Here is a 26,802-nt window from a genome sequence, read left to right as displayed (position 1 = left end):
AACAACCAGATGCAGAACTCTCCGTCCTCGTTGATTCGATTTGATCTATGTCAGCAGCTGTTTACGGCCAGCAGGGACAACCGGGGACGTGCGTAGAGTGACACTGAAAGGGAGAGTGACAAAGAGACCGGAACTGGAATTCGTTGTGCGTGAAACAAGTAACAATAGCATAGCTAAAGTTAGCAACAGTCACAGCTGATAGTGATTCAGAGAAAACACAAGATATAAGAACTTGAGGTTAACCAGGAGCAGATCACATTTGAAGTTTGAATTAGATTTTTTTTTTTTAAAAAGAAGAAATATAATCAACTCAGTTTAATACAACATGAATAAAATTAAATCTCATGTTAATATTAATGAATTTCCTTTTTTTGCTGTCTTTATAAAAGCTGGACAGGTGTGTGTCTTACACTTTTATCCAGTGGAATAGACAAGCAAATATCAATTAAAAAAAAAAATGGAAGTAATTAAAAACTCATTGAAAACATTCAACGCAATCCATGCAGGTGTGTCAAATAAAATAATTGTAAGAAACAACCAAAAGGACAACATTTAAACATTAGGCAACAATGCTAAACGCTAATACAAGTGGTGAGAAACTGTCCTGTGTTTACCTGCATACCACTCAGCAATGTTCGGTGGCAGAAACCTTCACCCATGAATGTGTTGCACCATGGGAGTTGACTCGCTCCCCCAGTTCTTCTCTCAGCTATATTTATCTCCACCCTCACCATAAAAGGTTGCGACTGCTGCTGGGACACTCTGGCAGAGGCCAACATTATTTTTGTTGTGTGGACCGCAGCCCTGTACACACCTGCCTGCCTGTAGGTTTGCTGGGATATCAAGCTTGGAGTGTGGATTTGTACCATCTTTTCCTTTAAAGTTTGGAGTTTTAGGGGAATTTGTTGGGGGTGAGTGGAACCCGCAAATGGAGGATGTGACATGCCAGGTTTTAAATGTTGCATTTGTCTGTGGGAGCATGATGGGAAAGTGCTTGATTGCCTGAAAGTAATTTCATGTCTTGATAACTGATGTTGCAGATTTAACTTTCCAGATTTCATGATGATTTGGATGCTGCTCCTTTCGGTTTTTCTTTTCCATCATGGAACTATTTAGAACGTTTAATACAGTTTGTTTTCCTTTGGAAAACAAGACTATGCATCTTTTTTAACAAAATAAAAAAAAAAAAAAGTAGAATGAAGTTCTGATGACTCTGCAGTATATTATAATAACAGCCAATCAACATCTTGCACACTAACCAACAAGACAGAACAAAAAGAAGAAAAATCGGAGCATATACAAGGAGAGGCCTGCAGCATGTCTGGATCTATACCGTTCTACCAGAAGCACCATCGCCACTATGACCGTGACTACCGTAGCAGGGAGACGGCGTCTAAACTGAGCCAGTACCAATCCAGCAGCAGATACACTGCTGGCAGTGGCTCCTTCACCACCACCAGGAGCAGGGGGTAAGGAGGAGGAAGGGGAGGAGGATGGAGGCTCATACCTTCCCCAGTCCATTTCATTGTCCCAGGAAAGTCCTTGCTTCCTCCCTAACACCACCATCCCCGGCTGATCAAGTTCACTTTCATCACCCCTGTAGGATCACTTCCCCCGTCACAGTTTTGGGATAATTTTTCCTTGACACCAAGTAACCATCTATCGCTTTTCTTTGATCGGCCCACTCACACAACAAAGGATTATCACACTTTATACAGACTTTGAATGTTGCGTGAAGCTTTGTGCATGCTTTTCTGCACCTCTAACAGTCATACCAACTAAAACAATAGTGGAAAGTGACATTGGATTCAGTCCATCTATTCTTAGTCCAGAAAATAACCGTTGTTCAATAAATTATGCGGAAATGCACGGTTGTGTAACAGCTGAGTTATGGTACAGAGCGCTGACTGAAATAGCATCTTGACCTGTGCATACCGTGCTGGAGTGAAAGTAAGATGTCCTGGTTCAGTCTTGTCCTCTTGAAGACTCCAGCTTGAATTTAAGTAGATGATCATATATTATAATCTCATTGGCTTTGATTGGTTTTGAATAGACATGTGAACAGTTGTTATACATTAGTAATTGACTGTGATCACAAAGGCCAGAGTGTCAGTGGTTTGTCATCACTTCAGTTTATTGCAGCATATTGACTTTAACTATCAAGAGGAATAAGAAAACGCCTACTATTCAGGGAACCGATATTTTACAGCGCCTGTAAAAGATAGGAGCACTGCCTTAGATAGTGCGAACAGGTCAGAGGGCTTAGGTTTTTACTAACACCATCTGATCTTTGCCTTTACACTCATAGCTGGGCATGTCCCCGGCTCCAAATTCTGCCCTGAAGTGAGGAGAGGGCGGATTAGGTTTGTAGTGATGATTTAACACTCAGGAGTTACATTATTGCTGTAAAGACAGTCCTGGATTCATGTGGTCACACATGGTTCACATTAGGTTGGATAGCCATGACTTTACAGGCTATTAGATTATAAGGCTTCTTAATTTAGGTTTTTTTTCTCCCTTGCACGATCCTGGAGAGTCAAGTGAATATTTGTGGCCAGAGCCAAAGGGACACTGACCCAGATAGATACAGGAAAAATGAGGACAGCTGCCCTGTCACCCTTCTTGCCCCCGCCTGCTTATCGAGATCTAGTTATCACATACTGTGAATGCCCACCGCTAAATCTCCAGAGTAGCCAGATACAGCATGGGGCCTCATGGAAAAATCAAAGTGCATAGACTAGAGGAAGAAAAAAAAAAACTGCATATGAGAGTAAGGAAATATCTTTTGGTTTATGTTTCATTTTATGGCATGCATCAGAGTTTGATAATGTTAGATGTTGTTTGGGCTCTACTATCAGTTATACTCTTAGATTGAGGGTTTTAGCTGCTTGTGTGATAGTCTATACCTGTCATTTGAACTTGCAGAAAAGCTGTTGCTGTGTCTTCAATGGCCAAATAATAGTCACCATGTTGTTTTTTGTGTTTACTGGCAGTTGTCGATGTTAAAATCTGAGAAATGTTGAGGGATAAAGACGTCGTAATCACAACTAAACCATTTCTACCATTTACCTTTTAATATGAAGCTCATCATCCCTTGGCCTTGGCTTGATCCCCACATGTTTATGTCATGGTTTTAGTTGTACTGTAAAGCTGTGTGCCGGGCTGATGGTGTCCTGTATGTCTCAGACTTAACGTGTCTTCACATTCTGGGCTGGACGAGAGCAGACTCAGCCCCATACCTAAGAGAGCCAAGCCAACTTACTTGGCTGTGGACAAAGAGAACCAAATCATCGGCTATGTAGTGCCTATCTTCAGGAGCAGGTAATGAATTATCCACCATGTGTAGCTGACAGAGTATGAGTAGTATCGTTTTGAAAGTTTTGTCAGTATTCCTGCAATGCCCTCCTCATCACGTCCACCCTGGGCTCTGCTCTGATTCGTAGTCAAGATTTTGGAGCAGCACTTACAGACACAGAGGACGTGAGAGTGAGGGACTCTGCCGCATACATGGCCCACAGGGATTTGTTCACCAGTGGTCTGGAGATGGAGAGGTCAGAGCTGATCTCCAGGAGGGAGGCCATGCGGGAGTCGGCCAATCGCATCTCTATGAGCAAAAGGGTCAGTGGAGGGTTTCTCACTGTTCAGAGATCACATGCAATCACACACAAGAACAAGTGTTTAAGGCCACAGAGCTGGGTCTAGTACATCAAATCATCTTGTGGATTTCATATATAAACTTCTGGCATTGTCGCAGACATAATGTGATATCATCATCTCATTTTAGTTGACATTATCTGAGCAAAACAACTGTATTGATCGCAGGAGTCTATTGTCCTCCATGTCACTGTTGATTAAGTACACAGCAGACACGGCTGGAGACAATCGGATTTCAGTCAGTGATGTTACAATTAATCTGATTTCCATTTGTTCATGTGCACATTTCTTCCTATCATGTTAAACAATAAAATGGAAATTGATGGAGTAGTTGGTTTGGATGTCTCGTGATGTCAACCTCCAACATCTATTGTAATTACAACTGAATCGATTAATCTGCTGAAATGATATGTACTTGAGAGGATTTATTATGAAGACAATATGGAAAAAGTGCATTTTTAGGTTTAGAAAACTTGCCTTTGAGATCTGAACCCGGACAGACTGCATGTTTGTCTGTGGAGGCAGAATGTCTCTATATCAATAAAGTCATGATAACCTGTTGACTATTTGATACATTTTGAAGCATTGCATTTTTTTTTTTTTTAAGAAAAAGCTATATTACTTTATACTTGTATCTCAAAGAAAAATACTTTCTAGCATGGCATAGTATAGTCATAGATTTTCTTTCTATAAGAGAGGCTAATGCCTTGTACATACTACAATATTTTTTGATAGTAATGAATAATAACTATATAAATGCTTTAGCCAACTCAGGGATTCCAGCTGACATTTGGCCAAAGTCCATCATAGAACCATCACAAATCAAATTGTCTTTAGGACCGCGGAAGGACACTGGAGTAGTAAGAGAGACTAGAGTCATACTGCCCATCTTCTCTGTGTAAGATGATGTTGCTAACGACAATAGCATCATGGCTGTACAGCTGATCAGCTTAATCACTTTAGCACTGTTGTTACAATATTCCAAATAAACGAGGCACAAAAAGTACAAAAACTTGAGTTTAGTGGATCATTTCTCAGTTGTAGCCATACTTAATGGCATTATATCCTATAACATTAGAAACCTTGTTCATTTCATTTTTTAAATGGTTTCTTATTTGTAAGGAACATGTATTTGTGGGATGAGCAGCAGATGAGAGTATTTCGATTGTACACATGAAAATTGCGCTCACTCTTCTCTGCCAATGGATGAAGCAATTTAACAATGAAAAAATATTCCACCGTACACAAATTTCCTTACTTTTTCTGTGTAGTTAATATAATGGTATAGCTTCTGTATATTCTACCACAATACATCAGTTGCTTTAAATGCAAAACAGACATTGCAGTGATATTATTTTTGAGAGTAATGTAACTGATCTTAATTAATTGTTGTAGTGCTTTGAATTTAATTGCGTGTGGCTAAGTGGGTGGTATTACTACCCCAACACAAGGGAGCTATTTATGTCCCCGGGTGATTATGTGGGGCACTACCCAGTCATTCAATGAGCATCATAAACGCCACAGTTACTCCCTTACTGCATTTATCTGTCACCACTCTGCCAGATTGCCAGTGGCTGAGTGACAAATTCTGGAGGCGATCCTGTTTCTTCAGACACAGGGAAGCAGTGTCCCTGCGGTGTTGTCATATTATGAACTGAGTTGTTGTGTATTACGAGGCCTCAACTCCCTCGGATATTTATAGAATATAATGTACTGTACAACACACCCTCACAGTCTCAACATGCGTCTCCTGTCACACTCAACTTTAAAGTGCATCTTGCATGTGCACAACAAATAAAGACAGCTTGGGATTTTGTTGCAAGAATGTATCTTGATTAGATGTTGTGATCTGGCTCTGGAAGGAAAAGATAAACTTTCCTCTGTGATTTTTTTTATCCACCGTTTTTAGATCCATGAACACGAGGAGCACTTCAAGCGCATGAACCAAGACAGCCTGATGCACCCTCCGGAGTTTGTGATTAAACCTCGCTCCCACACTGTGTGGGAGAAGCAATGTGTGCGGCTGCACTGCACCGTCAGCGGCTGGCCCGACCCCCGGGTCGTCTGGTAGGTGCTGATCACGAATCACAAACATCAAACATTATCTCCACTCGGTCCTTTCTGTCCCCCTGTGTCCTGCTTATTCCACAGTGTTTGTGGAGTGTTTGTCATTTAGGAAGATTTTCCTTTATGTTCTCTGCCTCCCACTACCAGGTACAAAAACAATGTGGTAGTCGACCCTCTTGTCAGCCCTGGCAAGTATAAGCTTGAGAGCAGATACAGCGTGCACTCACTGGAGATTAACAGGTAGGTGGAGCTCCTCTATCCACAATGCTACTTGAAATATCATGAGTCAAAGATCAAAATCAATAACATTTCATCACCATCATGATTTATGTAGATCCAGTAATGCCTTTTTATGCTGCTTGTATACAAAATCAGACCTACAGCTCTTTTGCTCTATAATGTCAGATAAACACAGTAAAAGAGCCTCTATTTATCCTGGAATAATCCTGGATAGAATTACAGCAACAATGACGACAATCTGCAGAAAAGAACCAAAGTAATATTGATGACAGTTTCTAATCCCAGTGGAGCAGTGGTATAATAATGTAGCTGTGTTTACTGTCATCAGTTATCAGGACAATGGTTTAGAAACACAATCCTTTCATTTTAGCAATCATATATCCTTCTTAGAACTATATCAATTAAATAGATAATATCTGGGCCTGCAAGTCAATGCAGCATAAATAACAATACACATAAAAGTTACTTTGTCTGTGTGTTAGAGTATACAGTAGTTGCCAGGAATCTGTTCTTGAGGAGACTATGTACCTTTCTGAGTACTTTTTTCACCTTTATTCCTTTGAGTGGACAATAATCAAAAACAATAATTAATAACTACAACACAAAAAAGACAATTCTCTTGTGTATCTGTCGGTGCGGTTATACACAACAGATGTAAGAAGACAAAAGCAAAGTATACAGACGAAAGAGGTTGCGGCAGCACAGGCCACGTGGATAAGCAACGTATTGTTTCTTAGTGTCACGGCTGAAAGTGAACCGGATAACACCAATGACTGATTCAGAGCTGAGATTTCCAAGCTGAGGCAAATTTATTAAGAAATGTTTGAAGTGTTTGGGTGGAATTGGTCATGAAATGTCCTTCTTGATTTCATATTTTTAAAACTGGGATATCACACTGTTTTCTAAAAGGGTCATATTACACAGCTTTTCAACACTTTCGTCTGGTCTCGTTGGTCCAAATATGTTGCATTCAAACTTTATTGCCCCAAATCCAGCTTTTCCTTGATTTTCATCCATTTGAATATTAGATCATATGATCATATGAGCTGTATTCAGAATCTGCTGTGTCTGTGTGAGCTGGGCTGGCTCCGCCCACACATGCCCATCTTGGGAAGAGCAGGAAGTTCTTCCTCTCGTGGTGCCATGTGCCAGAGCAGAGCTGCCTAATGGTGGGAGGGTCAAAGGGAGGGCCTACCTTGATTGGGATTGGCTAAACCCCAGATGACACGATATAGGGTTTGATTTCTGATTCGCTAGTTGGAGCACACACTTTTTGAAAATTGAAACAAGCCAGGGAGAGAGAGGACAGATTTTCTTCCCTTCTGGGACGTCATTCCCTGGTATGGGGCCGATTATTACTGTTGGAAAACCATCACAAAGAGAATTTTGCAAAATATGACCCCTTTAAAAAACATGTATTTGTGGGATCAGCAGCAGCAACATATGCGTTGCTCCACAAATTTACATCTTGATAACTCTCGGTGCTGAACTTGCCTCCAATGATGATGAGCCTTGTTTTTCTCAGGTAGATGCTACCCCACACCAACACACTGCCTCCACCAACAGATGTTTCTCTATTAGTGCAGCCACCAGCCAAGTGTTTCCGGTGTCAATTCCACCCTACGATCCATGTGCCGACAGCAGAGTCTGGATTCATCACTGAACATGAAACAACAGCCAGTCAACACAGTCAATAACAGATTTTGTCTGGAGCACTCAAGCACGTTTGTCAAAGTCAAGTTCATGGTCTGTCACACAGACACTCTCAAGTACAGGGACCCACAACACCTGGTGCAAATGACATCACCAGCGGTGTCTATTTATTGCCCGAGAATTCCTGATCATGAGTGTTGGAACGCTTTACAGTCCCGCCTCACATAGTTGGTGTTATTTACATGGCTGAGAGAGGCCGGGGTTGGAGTTGGGGGGAGGGCGCCGATCTCAAGCAACAGAATGTGCAGATCACGGACGCTGATCAGCTGATGCTCTCCTCTTTCAGGTGTGATTTTGATGACACAGCGCAGTATCGTGTCTCTGCCATGAACTCCAATGGAGAGCTGTCTGCATTCGCCTCGGTCGTCGTCAAGAGTAGGTTCCAGCAAGTCCAAACACCCTTTGCTCCCCAAAATCCAGTGATAAAGACTGTTACTACCCTCTTCACAGCAAATGTATAGAGTTGATGCACATGTGCAAATGAGGCATATATGACTTCTCCCTTGAGTTGGATATAACACAGTAGTTTCAGTCAGTCAGTATTATAGTGCCATAAAACACTGTGTATGTATGTGTTCTGTCCATTAATAGCAACTGTTGCTGTTCTCTGCAGGGTACAAAGGTGAAGTTGATGAGTTCTTCCCATCACCCAGACGTAAGTATGAATGAGGTGTTTGTCATGATTTTTGTCATGTCTATGAGTATTTTGGCCCACAAAGAGAGTAGAATCCTATTTCAAGTCATTGTTACTGCCTTTAATTGAAAGGCTGTTATAGTGAATCTATTTGAAAGTCATTTACACTTTGTTTCTGGTGAGTTGAATAATGAAACCTCTATCATTTTCTGTTGTTTTAACTGTGTGTGCACCAGCACATGAGGACAATTTAAAAAATCTAAATGATGAGTTGAAAATCTCTTTTTCTCTATTCCACACATTTGAGTTTTATTGGCTTTTTTTATTTTTATCTCAATTCAAATATTTATTTTCTATTCATTTCTGAAAGACAGAAATCTCAGTTTGTACTGCTTTTTTCTTTTTCTTTTTGTTGAATATTGGTCCGATATGCTGCGGTAATTTTGGTCTCATCGACTCTTTTACCTTATTTTGTAACAAGACGAAATTAGGTAAAAGAGTCAATGAGACTCTTGGAGCTGGGCATGTACTCTTTTATTTCATTTTGCTCTGTTTTAACTGAAAAATGGCTACTTGCTTCTGATTTAAAAGAGGTTGATAAAACAGCAAGTTGTCCTGCTGAAGATGTAACTGAATGGGATAAATTGACTGATTTCCCAAAACTAAACTGTAGTAATAAGAAGTTGCTAACAAATGTTCACTGACATTGGCTGAAAATGATAAAGTTGTCAATAAAGTATTCTATTCTATTCTATTCTATTCTATTCTATTCTATTCTATTCTATTCTATTCTAATAAGAACATTAATAAAATAATTTACTGATAAAAAAGTTCAACTCATGTAACTACTTTCAAACTGCATGTAGCCATTTCATTCAGTGCTAAACTAATGCAACTGGAATTGTATCATCAGTTAATCTAAAAATAACCAGTAACGTGACTCGTGTTGGGTTGTTGTTGTTGCTTCATACATACAGGATTGACCTCAGTGGGGGGGTGGAATGGTGGGCTGTGGGGTGGAGGAACAGTGGGTGCTACAGTACTAACAGCTTCTTTGTTTCTTTGATGCTGCGGCGACAATGCAGGGGCCAAAATATCAGGTAACAGGGTCACAGGATCCTGGTTTTTGACACATTTTTGGTGAGGTTGATGTTTCTGCTGGCTCTACTTGTCCCTGCATGGCCACACCTGTCGTCTGTGTGAAGGTTTCATAAATTAGTTCACAGCCTGTTTCTTAAAACTGACAAGGTTTTAAGATAAAATCACTCTGCAGCCTTGTAATTGTCTTCTCGTATAATGCAGGTTGAAGGATTACGTAATTATTTTATATGGAGCAACGGTATTTTTGCAATGTATAGTGATTTTATGCAGCTGCTCTGTAGAAATCTTCTTCCTTATGAAATAGCAAAACAGCATGTTGCTATGTAGGATGTGAGACCCTAATCTTTAAAATATACTGTTTTAAGCACTAAGCTCCTATTTTCTTGCAAACACTAGACATTTCTTTTAATCATGACTGATTAATACAATAAATGATAGTCTAGTTCTTACTCAACAAGATCAGCATCTTAATGTTATCACTAGACTTGAATAGATTTTCGAGTGATTCACTGCATGTCCACAAGTTTTCGTATTTTCCTTGTTCTTCATGTGAGCGCCGAACTCAGTCTTTTGATCTGTATTTGTGTCTCTGTCCTTCATCTTCACATGCTCATTTCTTCACCTCGTAGTATTTTTATGTCATCTGTTTATGTTTCACTTTTTCACAATTTTGATTCTTGATGTGATGATCTGTCTCTCAAAGTGCAGCGATTTGTTCATCTATGTTATTTGTGTACATGCGTCTTTCCACTTGTCTTGTTCTTTTCCCTGAAAACACTGTTTACATGTCAGTGATTTAAAATGGCATAACCATCCAAGGTTTGTGACTGTTGCCTCATGCTCTGCGTATAGATGGCCCAGTTTCTGAGTACGGCGTCACCTTCAAGACTCACATTGTCGATATGTTTGGAGTCTCATTTGGGAGAGAGGGCGAGACCATGAGTCTGGGATGTACGGTCATCATCTACCCTGCGCTGCACCGCTACCAGCCAGAGGTGCAGTGGTACCGAGATGGTATGTTTAGTACAAAAGTGTGAATTAAACCTGGTTCCTGTGAGGTCAAAGGTTCAATCTCCTTTAATAAAATGTGATCCCTGAACATTCACTGGTCGATGTTGCAGATGTTTTGCTGTCCCCCTCTAAATGGCACCAAATGCACTGGAGTGGAGACCGAGCCACACTCACACTCGCACACCTCAACAAAGAGGACGAGGGTCTCTACACGCTGCGCGTCACCACCAAGTCAGGATATGAAACCTACTCAGCCTATGTCTTTGTCAGAGGTAAGTTTTTAAAACCCTCTTATGTCATTCTCTCAACTCTCTGGTTTTATTATTAAACATCTCCCAACAACAACTGACATGTGAATTGCCTTCATGGCTTATATAATCCACATAATGCTCTCATATTGCCTTCAAAGTGTTAATTCTCACATGATCTCATCTTATTTATAGTCATGCTGGTAATTCTTCCAACCTTTATATTTCCCCTTATAACACTAACGCGCTGTGATTCTCTGCATTGCTAGAGAGTCTTCCGATAATTTCATTGTCTTTTGAGAGAACAAGTGCTAAATGTAGCCCAGTTCCCTCAGCTTTCTTTGGATCGAGTGTCTCATCAAGCCGAGGTCAATGATTGGACGTGAGTTGAATGTGACTGATGGCCTGAAATAAGTGAAATAGTGGCAGGTGATCTGTTTGAATACAGTGGAAATAGTCTTCAGTGACACCTATCGTTGATGTCTTTGGAGACTATCTGACACACCAACCATGCAGAGTATGAAGGCAAAATATAGACCTGTTTGTTGTCCGGCTGCAGCTCAGGGTCGGCCAGCAGGGGAAACGCCAGGTACAGTCTCCATGACAAAATGGTAACCGACTCCGGCAGCAGTGTTGCTATTTTCAGAGAGCTCAGATATATAATGAGAGTGACTCTGAGTGCAGGACTGGAAATATCTGATTCAAGGAGAAACAAAAGGCAACTTTTTTTTTTTTACTTTACTCCATTACTATACATCACATATGCAGTGTTACCGCTCATTCTTTTCAATTTTATGAAGGTATAATTTAGTTTAAAATGGAATAAATCACATTCACATAATCTGTGATATGAAGTTGAAAAAATTAAACTCTATCCAAGGTTCTCTGCACACTATGTTGCATTTCTTCGAGCATTACCTCTTTTATCCCGTCTCACTTTAGCGCTGAATATTGCTGATTTTGTCCCATTGTATGCTTAGTTATCAACAACACACCCTGCACCTGCTCACGTCACGTCACACATTTACTATTGCACAAACACAAAGGAGCTTGTTAATCTCATGTGAGAGGATTGACAATGCAGAAAGAAACCCTTTATACTGGTAGTCCTGATGGTGTTGGTACTGTGTCTGTTAGATGCCGACGCTGAAGTTGAAGGTGCTCCTGGAGCTCCTCTGGATGTCCGCTGTCTGGATGCCAACAAGGACTACATCATAGTCACCTGGAAACAGCCGGCTGTTGATGGCGGCAACTCCATTCTGGGCTACTTTGTGGACAGGTCAGCTGCCCGTCAGTCTGAGAAACACATCTGCCCAAGATGTTAAAGGATTACGATTTGGAACCCCTATATTATTATAGATTATTTTTCAATCCTGCACTGCTTGTTTTGAATGCCTCTGTTCAAACACATCTGCTTCCAAACAATCAGGTATCATGAAAATTCTTTAAGAAGCTCTTTTTATTGAAATATTGTGTTGTGTGTTGAAACAGAAAAAATATGAAGACATGCAATGGGAGGACCGAGCGTGGAAAATAGTATCTCGTACACTTAAAAAAAAAACAAATAAACTGAAGAATGCATGTTCTGTCAATGGACAGATTACACATCACTGAAAATTTGCTCCAGATCAAAATAAATCTGCTTTTGATTTTTGTGACACAGGTGTGAGGTTGGAACCACCCACTGGGTGCAGTGCAATGACACTCCGGTCAAATTCGCCCGTTTCCCCGTCACCGGTCTGGTGGAGGGCCGCTCATACGTCTTCCGCGTGCGAGCTGTCAACCAGAGTGGCATGAGCCGTCCGTCCAGAGTGTCTGAGCCGGTCGCTGCCATGGACCCAGCTGACCGTGCCCGCATGAGAGGTGCAGTCAGAAAATCTGATCTACTGTATGTTCAGTTAAAGCAGAATCAGAGCAGAGGTTTTCATCTTGTGGGAGGACGAGCCCACAGCAACACAGCCTGAACCACATTATTCACATCACAACTCTCACGCAATCAGCTGAATGTTGGATGTATTATTCTTTACATTCTATATGGCCTCCTCTTGATCCCCAGATTTGACCCTCCTTGGATCATCTGAAAGTCTTTGCTACCTACAGAGGAGACACTCCCCAGTCTTTAATAACCTCATCTCTACACGTGCATCTATTTCAGCGTGTTAGAATAACAGCCATAAATTAAGACCAAAGAGAGGTCAGTGGTCATCAGTCTATCTAAAAGCTACTTCAAGGATATTAAGTGATATGAAGGGTTATTCATTATAAACTCATACAAGCGTCTGGAGAATTACATTCACACCATGTTGTTTGTACTGACCACTATTTTCAGAACATGTACCCAAGGACAAGTTGTTGGCTACTCCCTGGCAAGAATCAGAGTATTTGAGAATAACCAAAGCACAATGTTAAAAAGCAGCTTATTTACATATTATGTTAATTAACTATTTTGTGAATATGACGTTTTTTAGCTTCCATATTGACTTTAAAATGTGAAAGTTTGGTCACAGTAGTGTATTTAAGTTGAAAAGAGCCAGCTTATCAGACCCTTAACACTGAAGCAAGACACATTAAAAACACGAGAATAAATTAGAATACCTTTATTTCATAAGAAATGTAGCTGAAGTTAACATTACAATACCCTGCAGGTACCTCTGCTCCCTGGACCGGGCAAATCATAGTCACTGAGGAGGAGCCTGCAGGTGAGAAATCACATTTTTGATATTGTAATTTAAACCAATTGGTAAGATTAGTGTCATATTTGCCTATTTTGCTATGGCTCACCTTGTGTCGAGATCTAATGTTTCATCTTTGTACCATCAGAGGGCGTCGTTCCTGGCAGACCTCTTGAACTGCAGGTGACAGAAGCAACTAAGAACTATGTGGTGCTGAGCTGGAAGCCTCCTGGAGAGAAAGGCCTTGAGGGTGTCATGTACTACGTGGAGAAGGTAAGTCACATCTTTCATTGGAGTCAAAAATGTCAAGACACTAACCATCAATTTCTGTCTCAATGTGTTTCACGAATGAGTTTCTGTGACTGAACATCTTGACCTTTCCTCTCTTGTCTCTCAGTGTGTCTCCGACACAGACAGCTGGCAGAGGGTGAACACGGAGATCCCAGTGAAGTCTCCTCGCTTTGCACTGTTTGATCTCGCTGAGGGGAAATCGTACTGTTTCCGTGTCCGCTGCTGCAACGCTGCCGGTGTCGGCGAGCCGTCTGACCCCACTGAAGCCACCACAGTTGGCGACAAGCTTGGTCAGGAGACACAAACAGTTTAGAATCGTATATTTCTCACAATACTACCATAAAAGATTCAGATTAGTCTTGTTCTGCGGTGTGATAATAACCTCTAACATGCATCTAGAGTCATGTAGAACTGTCCTTATCTAAAAGAAAAACACAACAGTTGGTGGAACCCCCCCCCCAAATCCACTTGACAAATGTGACAAGTTTTACCAGATACTTTGAGTAACCTGTGTGCATCGTGACCTTTAAAAGAAATGCATGCCATAAGATATATATACAGTCTGAGTAAATTCAAACCACAGCTTTTAATCACAGCAGTGCCTAAAAATGTACTTGTCCACAGATATCCCATCTGCCCCAGGAAAAGTTATTCCCACCAGGAACACAGACACATCAGTTGTGGTGTCCTGGGAAGCATCTCGCGATGCTACGGACCTGGTGGGATACTACATTGAGGGCAGTGTTGTGGGCAGCGACGTGTGGGAACCATGCAACAACAAGCCTGTGAACGTCACCAGGTAAAATGACTGAGCTCTTTATTTTAACTGAACCCAGGAACTAGTTCATGATCACTGATTGATCTAGTTTCTTTACAGGTTCATCTGCCACGGGCTGATCACTGGAGAGACATACATATTCAGGGTGAGGGCAGTGAACGCTGCTGGGATCAGCCAGTGCTCCCCAGAATCAGAACCTGTGGAGGTGAAGGCTGCTATAGGTAAGTAAGATAAGATGAAGAAATTGGGAAAAGAAAACTTCACATGTGACTGTAATAGGACAAAGTGGAAGGATTGTGTTATTTCTTCTGCGGTATAAGGCTTAAACAACACACAAAAAGTCCCCAATGATTATTCCAGAGTCTATTTTGAGATCTGCGTTATCAGTATAGAAATGCATATTACTGCAATTTAAAGAAAAGAAAGATATATTCTCAATTTACATTTGCAATTTTTTAAATTGTATTTGCAATAACAGTAAATAATTACTATCATGATATGTATTAAATTGTAGGATAATCATGTTTTCTTGGAACATGTCTTCACCTTTTTACATCATCATTTTCTCCACCATTGTTCCACTTTGCCACCCTTTCATGTTACTCTTCACTATCGTGAGTGAGCTTCCCCACCTTCCTGTTCAGCTACACCTCCTACCCCGCCACCTCCTCCTCTCCTGCACAGCCTGAGGCAGGTCCGGGTCAGGACTTGTAGACTTCCTCTAATTTGGGTCAATGCGATCCAATTCATTGGTCGTTACAAAGAAGTGCGATCCCACACACCACCATCACTAGCCACCCCACATTTCCCCTCATCTATCCCGGGCACAAGATGTGTCTGCAACCCCACATGGTGCTAAAGGTACCAAACACATGACCTGCTTCCACTCCACTGGTACTGAGAGTTTGCCTGTTTTTAACATCTCTGAGCAGCTAATTCTGCAGTGGCATTGGTTTGTTCCATATTGTTAATATCAATGTGAATCACACATGAAATCCTTTTATTGGGGGAAAGAAAAAGCCATAGGTTGTAACTTTCAGGCAGAAAGCAAAAGCAAATCCCAAATCTTAGTTTTGCTGCTGCCGATAAAGCAGAATGTGTGCATTCAAAGCCAGTTTGCATCTCCTTTAGCAACATTTGGAGCGAACAGCAGCTTTTCTTTCCTCATTTTATAATGACAAGTTAAATTGCGTGGCTGGTTCTAACAGGAGCTATGATGCTCTTAATGCTTTCTTTGTATGATTTCAACACTTTGTTGAATGCTGATGCTGTTGCAGCTTTTTGATATTTTCATCACTGTTGACCCTCGAGTGAAGAAACAGTAGGTTCAGCTGGACAGCAGCCACACAGTCTACATCATTCATTTAGAATGCACAGCAATCCTAAAGCAATGTTGACGCCTCTAGTTTGGAAACACGTGCTGCATTTTTTGTCAGCGTGGAATTGTTTAGTGTGTTTATGTGAATGTCTTTCAGTTGGAGTTTTTAAAAGAGGACAATTTACATTAAATTTGAACAGAACAGAATACACCCTGTCGTAGTTGTTGCCCTGCGATGGACTTGAGGTACATTCAGTTGGGTGAGTTGAATGAAGTGGTGTAGAAGATGGAAGACTAAGCTATATTGAAAAAAGTCTACATGTAGAAGTTTTTAAGAGTCTGGATCTCTTTCCAGATGTCAGCAGGGAAGACGGATGATATCCTAGATGGGTGGGGTCCTTTAAGTTGCAGCTGGTCTTCTTTTATGGTCATACAGTGTGAATGTCTTTGAGGGTGGTCATGGTCTGTTTTACTCAAGTTCATGTTATTTAGATTAATCAGAAAGTATAATAATAAACACAATGAACAGAACAATGCCACTGTCATAGAGATTAGAGATGGTCTTTATGCTCTCCTGCATGTGTTCCTGTAAATCATCTACTACGTTTACTGACACTGTTTTCAGTCTTCGGATGTCACTCATTAACTCATCAACGTCTTGAGCAGAGCAGCATGCTCTGTTTTCATGAAACACGCTCAGTAAGAATGCCAATATATTTGTCATGAAGGTGTAAGAGAACTTGATGTCTCATCAACATCCATACAATTGAAATTACCCCAAAAGGGGGAGAAAAAAAACCCAAAGACGTGGAGCCTGAATTTATAGAAGTGAGATCATAACTATTACTTCAGCTTTTGAGTGGGGATCTAAGCGATGATTAAATCTGTTGGCATTCTTACTAAAGTCCAGAGTTTTTTCATGCAATGTCGGCACACAGCCACATACTCACACTCAGTGGACGTTCAGCTGTACACGCCTGCATGCTCTCATAATCCTAAATGAATCCTTCTCACGTGGATGTCTCTTGTTGGTCATCTTGTCTTCATTTTCACTCCCAGTCAGATGAAGACATTGTAAGGTACCAGATAGGCGGATGCTACAGATATGTTTTATGCCTGTTTCTCCTTGAGTAGTGTGATAGAGAAATGAGCTGTGAATAAATCTTTTGCCTGTTTTAAAAAGCTTCTTCTGCTCTTCTCTGCTAACACCCGTAGGGGGCGGCATCCCACATGGTGTGTTGTCGAAGATGGGGCCGGGGGGTAACGTGGGCCAACTAACTGAGCACAGGCCACGCTGGACGGGCACGCATGAAACTGTCCAGCTCCCCCCTGACACTAAGCAAAAGTGCAATAAAGCTCAGGCTGACACTGAAGCCAGGAAGGGGGCCGGGGATGCGAGTTCAGGCCCCTCAGGGCCGGCACCTGCGGAGAGTAAACAAAAGGGGGGCAAGCGAGGCAGTGTGACCTGGGCCCCTGACCTGGCCAAAGACATGGCATCAAAGTCTGTGTCAGGCTCAGTTTCTGATCCACTTACTGACAAAATCACAGATGCACACTTAGACTCAGTCACTGCTGGGGTAAAGGATCAGGCTGTGGAGGCGGCTAAAGAGCCCGAGGCCACGCAAGCACGTAAGTTCTCTGTAGATACTTCTGCCAATCGGGAGAGAGCGAAGCCCAGGAGAGAGTCAGAAGGTGAGCACAATTCATAGACAGATGAACTTTAGATTAAATCGCAAAGCAATACTCTATTCCGTTATTCTCTCCTGACTTTGCAGTAACTTAGAAATGGTTTATTTTGGGTCAAATCTACAATATTTGTCATATTTCATATATACTAATGAATAAAAGTGATTTCTGGTATTTCTAAAAAGATGATATGCTGCATTATAATTGCATTACCTTTCCTGTAACCCTGTATGAGCACAACTCGCATTCCTATTAGGAAATGAAGGCGTGTGCAAGATGTTTATATCAAGCAAAGCTGCTGAATGAAAAGCATCAAGCAGATGTTACAGCAAAAACAAAAAATCACCTGCCTGCACACTGTTGCTTTTCGATCACATTCTTATACTTGTGATCAACATAAGGTGACGTCCATATCCACACATTCTGCCGTTTCCGTCCACAACCCTGCAAGAACTCTTGCCAGAATTATGTGGCTGGATGTTAAATGCATCATGAGCAGGCATAGAAGGTGTTTAGAGTTGCTGATTCTTTCTCAAAATCAACAACCACAAGGAGAATATTCAGGTTTTCAATAATGTGATTAGCAAATTTCCCATCATAACAAGTTGAACAACAGACAAATGAAGCAGTAATGTGATTACAGTAACATACTACATAAAAATAAACAGAAGGTGAATTGCTCGTTTGGTAGTCGTCATTTTAAGGTAAGTCACTGGTACGCACGGATTATCTTGAGTTTAACTCATCAAAGTCACGCATCCTGAACACCACTTTCCTACAACCTCTTGACTTGGTGGCCTGGTGTCAGTCGTCACGTCTGAACCCGCCACCCTCCCCCGTCCTTGAGTACCCCGAGCACTTTAACACACAAACACACCCACAGTAATGTTTTGGTAGCAGCCAATTAATCACACTGTGCACTTGAGAAGTGGGTCATCCAAGCAACACAAGAGCAGGACCTGTGGCCTTTTTAGGCGTTCGCCCTGGACGTTTTGGACATCCACCTCCTTGACGCCAATAGAGGAGGGTATCAAGTTCAAGGAACTGTTTGCGTACCGCAGGCCAACATTTATTATCACTACTTTACATGATCCTGCTTTTGTAGTGACCTTTTGCTCACTTCTGTTCAGCCTAGTTAATGTAACTTTTAATACCTCATATACTGTGTATTATATACTGTAAGTGTCTTGTGCTTTATTTAAAGAAATAGTATGGCACTTTAAATGTACAGTAGATACACATATAGAGGTGTATTTGCCAAGATATCAATCTAATCCTTAAAGGAAACTACTGTATGCAACAAAAATCTAAAAATGAAGTCTAAAAAAACTTCAAATGTGTCGAGAACATGGTTGTAATAGTATTCACTTACAGTAAACTTATAAACAGTTGAGTGATAGCAGCTTTGGCTATGCAGCAACACTTACTGTTCACATGTTCCTGAAATTAAATCACCGGTTTACCAAAATTTACAAATGAAGAGATGATTTATGAATCACAGCAGATGTGCTGCAGAGAAGAAAATTGGCAATAAAAAGCATCACTTCATCTGGATGCTTCAGTTTCCCATTACATCAGTTTCCCTTGCTGGGCCTGTGTGGTGTTGATTTGAGTCGTGTGTCTCAGCCTCCCCCACTCCACCCTATGGCATCACCATCCTCGAGTGTGTGCGCGACTCCATGGTGTTGGCCTGGAAGCAGCCGACCTTCATCGGAGGCGCTGACATCACCGGCTACTTTGTGGATTACCGGGAGGTGGTTGACGGTGTGCCGGGGAAGTGGCATGAGGCCAACGTCCGGGCTATCAGTGAAAGGGCCTACAGGGTGAGTTCACTTGAAACTCTTTCAGTCTGGGTTCAACGAACAGTTTGGTGAATCAAGTCTTGTGGCGATGCCTTTTTTGTCTCCAGGTGTGTGACCTGCGGGAGAACAAAAAGTATCAGTTTCAGGTCCGAGCAGCCAACATGGCGGGCGTCGGCATCCCGTCTCTGCCCAGCGACGTCTTCCTGTGTGAGGAGTGGACGATTGCTGTACCAGGTGGGTTAGAGCATCTTTTAACAACTGCGAAAAGAAAAGCCCAATTTGACATTTTCTCACAAAAAGGAAAATTTATGTTTTTAACCTTTTTTTTCTCAAATATTTCACGAACTCAAATACTATTGATATCAGTATTTGACTCTGATCAAATGCGATAAAGACAAAATTTAGATATGATCAGTATGTAAAAAATAAAATTGATGAATATAGCCTATACTGGGACAAACTAATTACAATTTTGTAAACACGGGTGCAGATTAGACATCAGACATGGGTGTTAAACATTATTCACTGTTTGAGATGATCGCTGAATTGAGGGCTGATTTTGAAATTTTGAATATTGAAACAATTTGACAAGTGGAAAGGGAACCAATATTCAGAATATTGCTTAAGGTATCTAATTCTTGTCAGTCCTGTGAACTGTTTTTTTGTCTGTATTTTTTGCTCAGCCACATAGTGCAGCTGGTTGCTTCTAGTTCATGTGATGCAGTGTCATTTCCCCTTCAAGTTAAAATATTTACATCTGTTGGGCTTGGAAAACTCAAAGTCCAAATTTATGAACACACCTTTCAGTGCTATGGCACATGTTTTGGGAATCTTATGGGAAACACTCTTGCAAAGTAATCCTAAGGTCCCGTGCAATGACAGAATAATAGTGAACAAGTATGAAATGTCAAACAATTGTTGTTTTATATGTGCACGTCACTTGTTGTACCTGTGGAAGGTTAATGGAGCAGTTGGATATTTGCATGTGTTTTCATGTTTCTGTCTGTCTGCTCCCGTCCCAGGACCCCCACATGATCTGCAGATCAGAGAGGTGCGGAACGACTCCCTGGTGTTGCTATGGAAACCCCCCGTGTACCAGGGCCGCAATCCAGTCAACGGTTTCTACGTTGACATCAAGGAGGCTGAAGCACCAGAGGAGGCCTGGAGAGGAGTCAACAAAGACGCCGCGGAGAAGACGTTTTTCAAGGTCGTCGTCCAGATTCCATTCTTTCAAAAGAGATCTCAGTACATATGAGGAGGAAGCAGCCGGTGTTATATGCGGTCATTTGACTTCATCTTACAGATTAAGAATCTTACAGAAGGCAAGTCGTATGTGTTCCGAGTGCGCGCCCAGAATCAAGCCGGTGTTGGGAAAATGTCCGCCGTCACGGAGCCCGTCCCTGCTCTGACCAAACCAGGTGGGACCGACTGAGGATGAACCCCGTCCTGCTTATTACAGCGACGACACCATATTCCATGGTTCACTTTCTCATGTTTTCAGGCACCAAGGAAATTGTTGTGGACGTTGACGACGACGGTGTCATCTCTCTGAATTTTGAATGCGGCGAAATGAGCCCTGACTCCAAGTTTGTGTGGTCCAAGAACTACGAGGATTTCTCCGACAGCTCCCGCGTGACTCAAGAGACCAAAGGAAACAAGTGAGGCGACAGAAACTTTTTAGACTGAGTCTGTATCAGTAGAAATGCTTCCTGATCACTGGGTTTTTTTCCCCCCCTGCAGGTCTAAGATTATTTTCAACAATCCTGACGAAGAGGACATTGGCATTTACTCCTGCATCGTCACCCACTCTGACGGTGCTTCGTCCAGCTACACTCTCTCTGATGAAGGTCGGCTACGTCAAGTCCAGAGGGCAACGAACAAAACACGTGTTTATGTGAAATGATCAAGCTTTCTAATGAAATTGAGTTGTTTCATGTCTATTTCTGGATGTCTTCTTTGTCAGAGTTGAAGAAGCTGCTGGAAATCAGCCATGACCACAAATTCCCCAGTGAGTGACTCAAAAGACTTTTTTGGGGTTTTTTTTCTCTGTTTTTAAAATGACTGGATGGAGTTTTCCTGAGCTGCCTCTCATTCTTTCCACATCCACTGTTTTCTGCTGTAGTTATTCCCCTGAAGTCAGACTTGGCCGTGGAGATGCTTGAGAAGGGCAGAGTTCGCTTTTGGTTGCAGGCCGAGAATATGTCAGCTAATGGCAAAATTGATTACATTTTCAACGACAATGCCGTCTCTCAGGGGGAGGTCAGTGACAATCCGGATCCAAACATTACTGTTTGGTTCCATTTTTGTGCTCCAGCAGGGGTTTCAAGGTAACTTTGAAATTAATCCGACTCTGTACTAATGACTGTCCATGTTTTGCAGAAATATAAGATGAATTTCGACAAGAACACCGGTGTGATTGAGATGATCATGGACTCTCTGACCCCGGCAGATGAGGGAACATACAGCTTCCAGCTGCAGGATGGAAAAGCTACTAACCAGTCCAGCTTGGTGCTTATTGGGGACGGTATGATTTGTTGTCTGTCTTTTTGCATGCCGCCTCTCGAGCAGATCATTATTAAAAATAATAACCAGCTCTCAACTGACTTACCTGGTAAAATAAACTTAAAATGAAAGATAAATGATGTTAAGTAAAACAAATATATAGAAATGTAAAGTACATCTTAAGCTAATTACGTTCAGAAACCCGACGTTACATTAAAATTGTAAAAGACTTTGTAATATTTGATGGATAATGTCTGTTGGGAATAACAAACATTTCTCTTGCTCGATGCTTTGAAATTAAAATGTCCAGGAAGTCTTTATGTATAATCTGCAACTGACACACTTTCAGTTTTTACACAAAAAGCTGTTGTATCTGTTTAATTAATTAGTTTGTAGTGCTTATGTTACTATGTGCGGCACAAAGTACATTCAGTTTCATAAAAATCTAATGAACACAAACAAGTGTCAACTGCTAAATCTGTGTTTTGCTGTGTTAATCTTCAGTGTTCAAGCAGCTGCAGAAGGAATCAGAGTTTCAGAGCAAAGAATGGGTCAGAAAACAAGGTATGGCATGTCTTTATTGTTAAACATTATGTCAAAGATTAATTTGTTCTCTATTTAAAAAGCAACAGCACAGGATGAGAAAATCAGCCATGACAAGCTGGAAACATTGGGCTTTTTTTTGTGCCAGGTCCTCACTTCATTGAGTACTTGAGTTACGAAGTGACACCAGAGTGCTGCGTTATCCTCAAGTGCAAGGTGAGCCTGCAGGCCGGAGCCTCCCGGCTATATCTTTGTGCGTCTTCGCACTCAAACTATCCTCCCGCTGTGTTGCGTTTCAGGTCGGCAACATGAAGAAGGACACTTCTGCCATATGGTACAAAGACGGACATGAGATCAAATCAGATCAGAACTTGAGCTTCACGGAGGGAGTGCTGAAACTGGAAATTGCTCAGGTGAGAATGTGAGACAAAAGTGTGAATTAAGGTATTTATGCGTGCATATTTCTGGAATGTATCACTGAATTCATTAGCATATATGACTCTGAGTGTCTTTTTATGTATAGACCCATCATGAAATGTTCAGAGTTGCTGTACAGACTCGGGACATTGTTTTTTGCATTTAGTTTTAGTGAGCAACATGTATATTTATACATGGTTTCGGTTTTTGTTGCATTTCTTTTTGGCTCATGTGTCATGTTCATGTTTTCTGCAGCAGCTGAAGCGGAAAAGAAAAGTTCACATTTTCACATGGATACAAACTATTGTTTTTTTGGTTTGTTTTTACAAAGTTTTCTATTCTTTCTGTCAGATTACAAAGAAAGATGCAGGCGTGTATGAAGTTGTTCTGAAGGATGACAGAGGAAAAGACACCTCCAAATTGAACCTGACAGATCAAGGTAACTTCACAGCATCACACACTAAAAGGGTTTTAAAACGGAATGCTTTAAATCATATACAATTATTATTATGAAATTATATTATAACGTTTGTTCTTTTAAAGGTTTCAAAGACTTGATGAATGAAGTTTTCAGTTTTATCGGTAAGAAGAGACGTTTGGTCACAGATAATAATGAACCTGATTCACAACAAACAAAAAACAAAATGGTATTTTAACTTTGTTTTTGCTTTTATCTTTGCAGCCAATTCCTCCACTCCACTAAAGATCACAAGCACAGATGAGGGCATCCGACTCTACACTTTCGTCAGCTTCTATAATGATTTACTCCAAGTGACATGGCACTACAAGTGGGTTCATTTTACTGAATTCATGGACATAATATGTCTTCTGCAAATACACGTGGAAATAAATTAGAAAGCTCAACAATTTTTTAAATAACTCAATACATTTTACTGACACTTATAAATGAATATCCGACCATGATTTATATGTACAGCAGGATTCAGATAAAGTACAAGTGTGGTTTGACCTTAAAACGTTATTCTTTTTGTCTTTTTTCCCTCACAGGGATTCAGCCATCGCTTTCTCTGACCGTATAAAAAGTGGCGTGGTGGGGGAGCAGCTGTGGCTTCAGATCAAAGAGCCTACCGAGAAGGACATGGGAAAATACGCCATCGAGTTCAACGATGGGAAGGGCGGTCTGAGGAGGACTGTGGAACTCTCTGGTCAAGGTAAAACACCGCAGGCAAACCAATGTCGTATACGATCACCCAGGTTCTAATGTCTCGATGGACGTTTGTTTGGCCCTTGATGCATTTATTGTTCTTCAAATTCCCAAGACTTGTTTTTTGTTTTGCAGCATTTGATGATGCTTTTGCAGAATTCCAGCGACTCAAGTAAGCTTGCGACTTCACAATAACAATCCTATGCAGCTTTCATCACATTTCACATTGCGAAAAATCTTTGTCGTTCATTAATGATTTAAAGAAAATATTTAAAGGGAGATGAATTTTGATCTCATTTGTTCATCTTTTTTTTTTTTTCTTTTTACTTCCCCAGAGCTGCTGCTACTGCTGAGAGAAGTAAGTTTTTACTGTTTCGAGTGTCTTTTCTTGTTTTGGTAAATTACTGAACTATCTAAACCAGCTATTGTTTCCCTTAGATCGTGCCCGAGTAGCAGGAGGTCTGCCTGATGTGGTCACCATACAGGAGGGAAAGGTAAATGACACACTGGTGGTTGATGATCCCCAAAAAAATGATGGGATCATCAGAGTTTTCCGATGATGATATTCATGAGAAACAGACATTGTTCCTGCAGACAGTTAAGAAATGAAATGTTGTTTGTGCAGCATAGTACTTTTGAAAGTCCATTTCATATTTCTGCTTGGTGATGTAATGGTTGAAGCTCTCACCAAACAGAAAGAAGATCGAGTCCAGCCTTGTCTGTTTGCACGTTGTCACTGTACATGTGTTGAACTTTTTGGGTAATCCAGTTTCCTCCCACAGTTTGTGTCCCAAAACTTCCCATACGTGTGCGGTTGTATATCTCTTTGTGTTGTATTGTTAACTTTTATATATTTTCCAAGCAACAAACAGAAACATTTTTTTTTATGTATATATATATAACTTAATATCAACTCAGTTAACACCCCAAAGATGAACCCAAATATGATTCGTTGCCTTTAAATATCAACCAAATACACACTATGAATCTTTTAATTATTTAGTGTGTGAACAGCAGTAACTCCTGCTGAGATTAAGATTCTGTGTACTATTAGGCATCTTCACACGTTTGTTTTTTTCTGTGTGTGTGTGTGTGTGTGTGTGTGTGTGTGTGTGTGTGTGTGTGTGTGTGTGTGTGTGTGTAAGATTATCTTCATCCAGTATCAGCTCGGACTTTCTCCAGCCTCCCAAAAACCCTAAGTTGGGATATTAATATGCTTTCATTGTAAATGAAATGTCAAATGTTATTGGTGTGTGTGTGTGTGTGTGTGTTTCCCTCCTTTCAGGCCCTCAATCTTACCTGCAACATTTCGGGCAACCCTGTGCCAGAGGTCACCTGGCTGAAGAACGACAAGGAGATCACCTCCGACGAGCACTGCATCCTGAAGTTCGAGTCAGGAAAGTTTGCCAGCTTCACCATCACGGGCGTGAACACGTCAGACACCGGAAAGTACAGCATCCTGGTGAAGAACAAGTACGGCACAGAGAGCGGAGACTTCACCGTAAGTGTCTTCATCCCCGAAGAGGCGGCCGGCAAGAAAAAATGAAGCGGTCCAAATCTTGTCGTAAATATGTATAAATGACAAACAATGGAAACGGTCTAAAGTTTAAGGCGAGGGCTTTTGAGGATATGTGGAATGTTTTATGTAGAATATGAAATTTACCTTAGAGGTGCTGAGTTAAAACACACAACATCCAAAAATCTGGATTTGTAACTTGAATTATATAATTATATTATATATACACCTTACTGGTGCACTTTTTGTTTGTGTAAAGTTGCGACATGTAGAGAAGTTTCAGAAAAGGAAATCAAACCTATTTATCACCGATAAACAAGCCAGAAAGAGCAGAAATGTATGTTGATGCAACTTCAACTCACTGAAAAAAAAACCTTGATGTCGTCTGCGTTGTCTATTTAAAATACAAATGTTTTAACATTTGCTGCAAATTATGTTGGCCCTGACTTTAAACTGAACACAACAAAAGATGAATCACGTTTTGCAGTTGTTCAATTTTCAATTAATTAATTGCATAAAAGTATATTATACATCAAAATGACTCAAATGAAAAAGTGAGTACACACCTGTATGACCTGTATGACCTGTATAGCTTTGGGCTGCTGCTTCAGAAAAGCAGAATTGGTAGCAAATGCTTTAAAACATATGAGGTTTCATCATTTTGTTCCATTAAATTCACTTTGTGGCGTCACTTTGTCTCCCTGCCTGTAGTGAACCTGAATGTTAGCCCAGCGTCTCCTTGTTTTTGATGTCATTCTCCACTTTAAGACACCTCCTCCACAATCCACCATTAATGATTGTCTTCTTTATTTATGACGTTGATGCCACTGCAATGAAAACTGTGATATCACCAGCAGTATAGATGATTGCTTCACTCTCAATTCCCTTGTTATGTGACGAGACTAATAAAAAAATAGCATGTACCTCCCCCACTTCCTCCTCCTTCGTCTCTTTTATAAGGTCTCTTACCTCGGTTCAAACCTCACCTTTCACCTCTGTTGTTTCAGTGTCTTTTTCACCCTTTTCACTCCCAGTTGCACTTTTCTGTCGTGTTGGAAAGCTTGAAGATCAACAACCAGCATGGAGACAATCACAAACCACCTCCCTGTAATGTAATCCAACCCTGATCTGAATAGCCGCTGAAGGTGTGCTCGACCCCCTGGTGCTCTGAAACCAACGACAATGTGACTTTCACATGATGCAGCACGAACAGCAGCAAAGACAATCACACATGACAGTACCTAAGTTAAACAAGCAATGATGCTTTTCCTTGCTTGGTCATCATCCATCATGTGGAAGGAATATTCCAGATATACATGGTAGGATAACTTTTAAACATAACTGACTTACACCACTGTTCGGAGCACCCCAAAATATGAACGTCATTTTATTTACATATCATATTCATATAAGCTTTTTATTTTTAATCAACCTGCTGACTTGA

At 41.0% G+C, this 26,802-nt stretch overlaps 1 protein-coding gene across 2 annotated transcripts; it reads left to right on the top strand.

Annotated features, from left to right (window-relative positions):
• The first annotated feature begins 786 nt into the window (after positions 1-786).
• myom1b (myomesin 1b) lies at positions 787-26,290 on the top strand. 2 transcript variants are annotated; one of them, XM_080489323.1, is made up of 37 exons: positions 787-911; positions 1,267-1,469; positions 3,187-3,321; positions 3,444-3,618; positions 5,564-5,721; positions 5,869-5,961; positions 7,961-8,049; positions 8,288-8,329; positions 10,262-10,423; positions 10,531-10,692; positions 11,806-11,947; positions 12,332-12,531; positions 13,314-13,367; positions 13,489-13,613; positions 13,738-13,921; positions 14,256-14,430; positions 14,509-14,630; positions 19,040-19,236; positions 19,323-19,449; positions 20,238-20,422; positions 20,519-20,633; positions 20,717-20,873; positions 20,956-21,062; positions 21,179-21,223; positions 21,338-21,474; positions 21,595-21,739; positions 22,222-22,281; positions 22,409-22,476; positions 22,560-22,673; positions 23,029-23,116; positions 23,221-23,259; positions 23,360-23,465; positions 23,686-23,849; positions 23,978-24,014; positions 24,178-24,200; positions 24,281-24,336; positions 25,128-26,290. In XM_080489323.1, the coding sequence occupies exons 2-37, from the start codon at positions 1,318-1,320 to the stop codon at positions 25,386-25,388; spliced, it is 4,401 nt and encodes a 1,466-aa protein (XP_080345449.1). In that variant the 5' UTR covers positions 787-911; positions 1,267-1,317; the 3' UTR covers positions 25,389-26,290. The 2 variants fall into 2 exon arrangements, with proteins under 2 accessions (XP_080345449.1, XP_080345450.1); XM_080489324.1 differs by lacking the exons at positions 1,267-1,469; positions 3,187-3,321; positions 3,444-3,618 and having other exon boundaries at positions 797-911.
• The last annotated feature ends 512 nt before the right edge of the window (positions 26,291-26,802 follow it).

Source organism: Lipophrys pholis, assembly GCF_963383615.2.
Source record: "Lipophrys pholis genome assembly, chromosome: 20".
Taxonomy (NCBI): Eukaryota; Metazoa; Chordata; class Actinopteri; order Blenniiformes; family Blenniidae; genus Lipophrys; species Lipophrys pholis.
This window is presented reverse-complemented; position numbering and strand designations above follow the sequence as displayed.

Coding starts and splice junctions, on each gene's coding strand:
- myom1b (XM_080489323.1), top strand. CDS start 1,318: ATGTCTGGATCTATACCGTTCTACCAGAAGCACCATCGCCACTATGAC. Junction 5,962..7,960: donor CACTCACTGGAGATTAACAG/GTAGGTGGAGCT, acceptor CTCCTCTTTCAG/GTGTGATTTTGATGACACAG. Junction 14,631..19,039: donor GGAGGTGAAGGCTGCTATAG/GTAAGTAAGATA, acceptor CGTGTGTCTCAG/CCTCCCCCACTCCACCCTAT.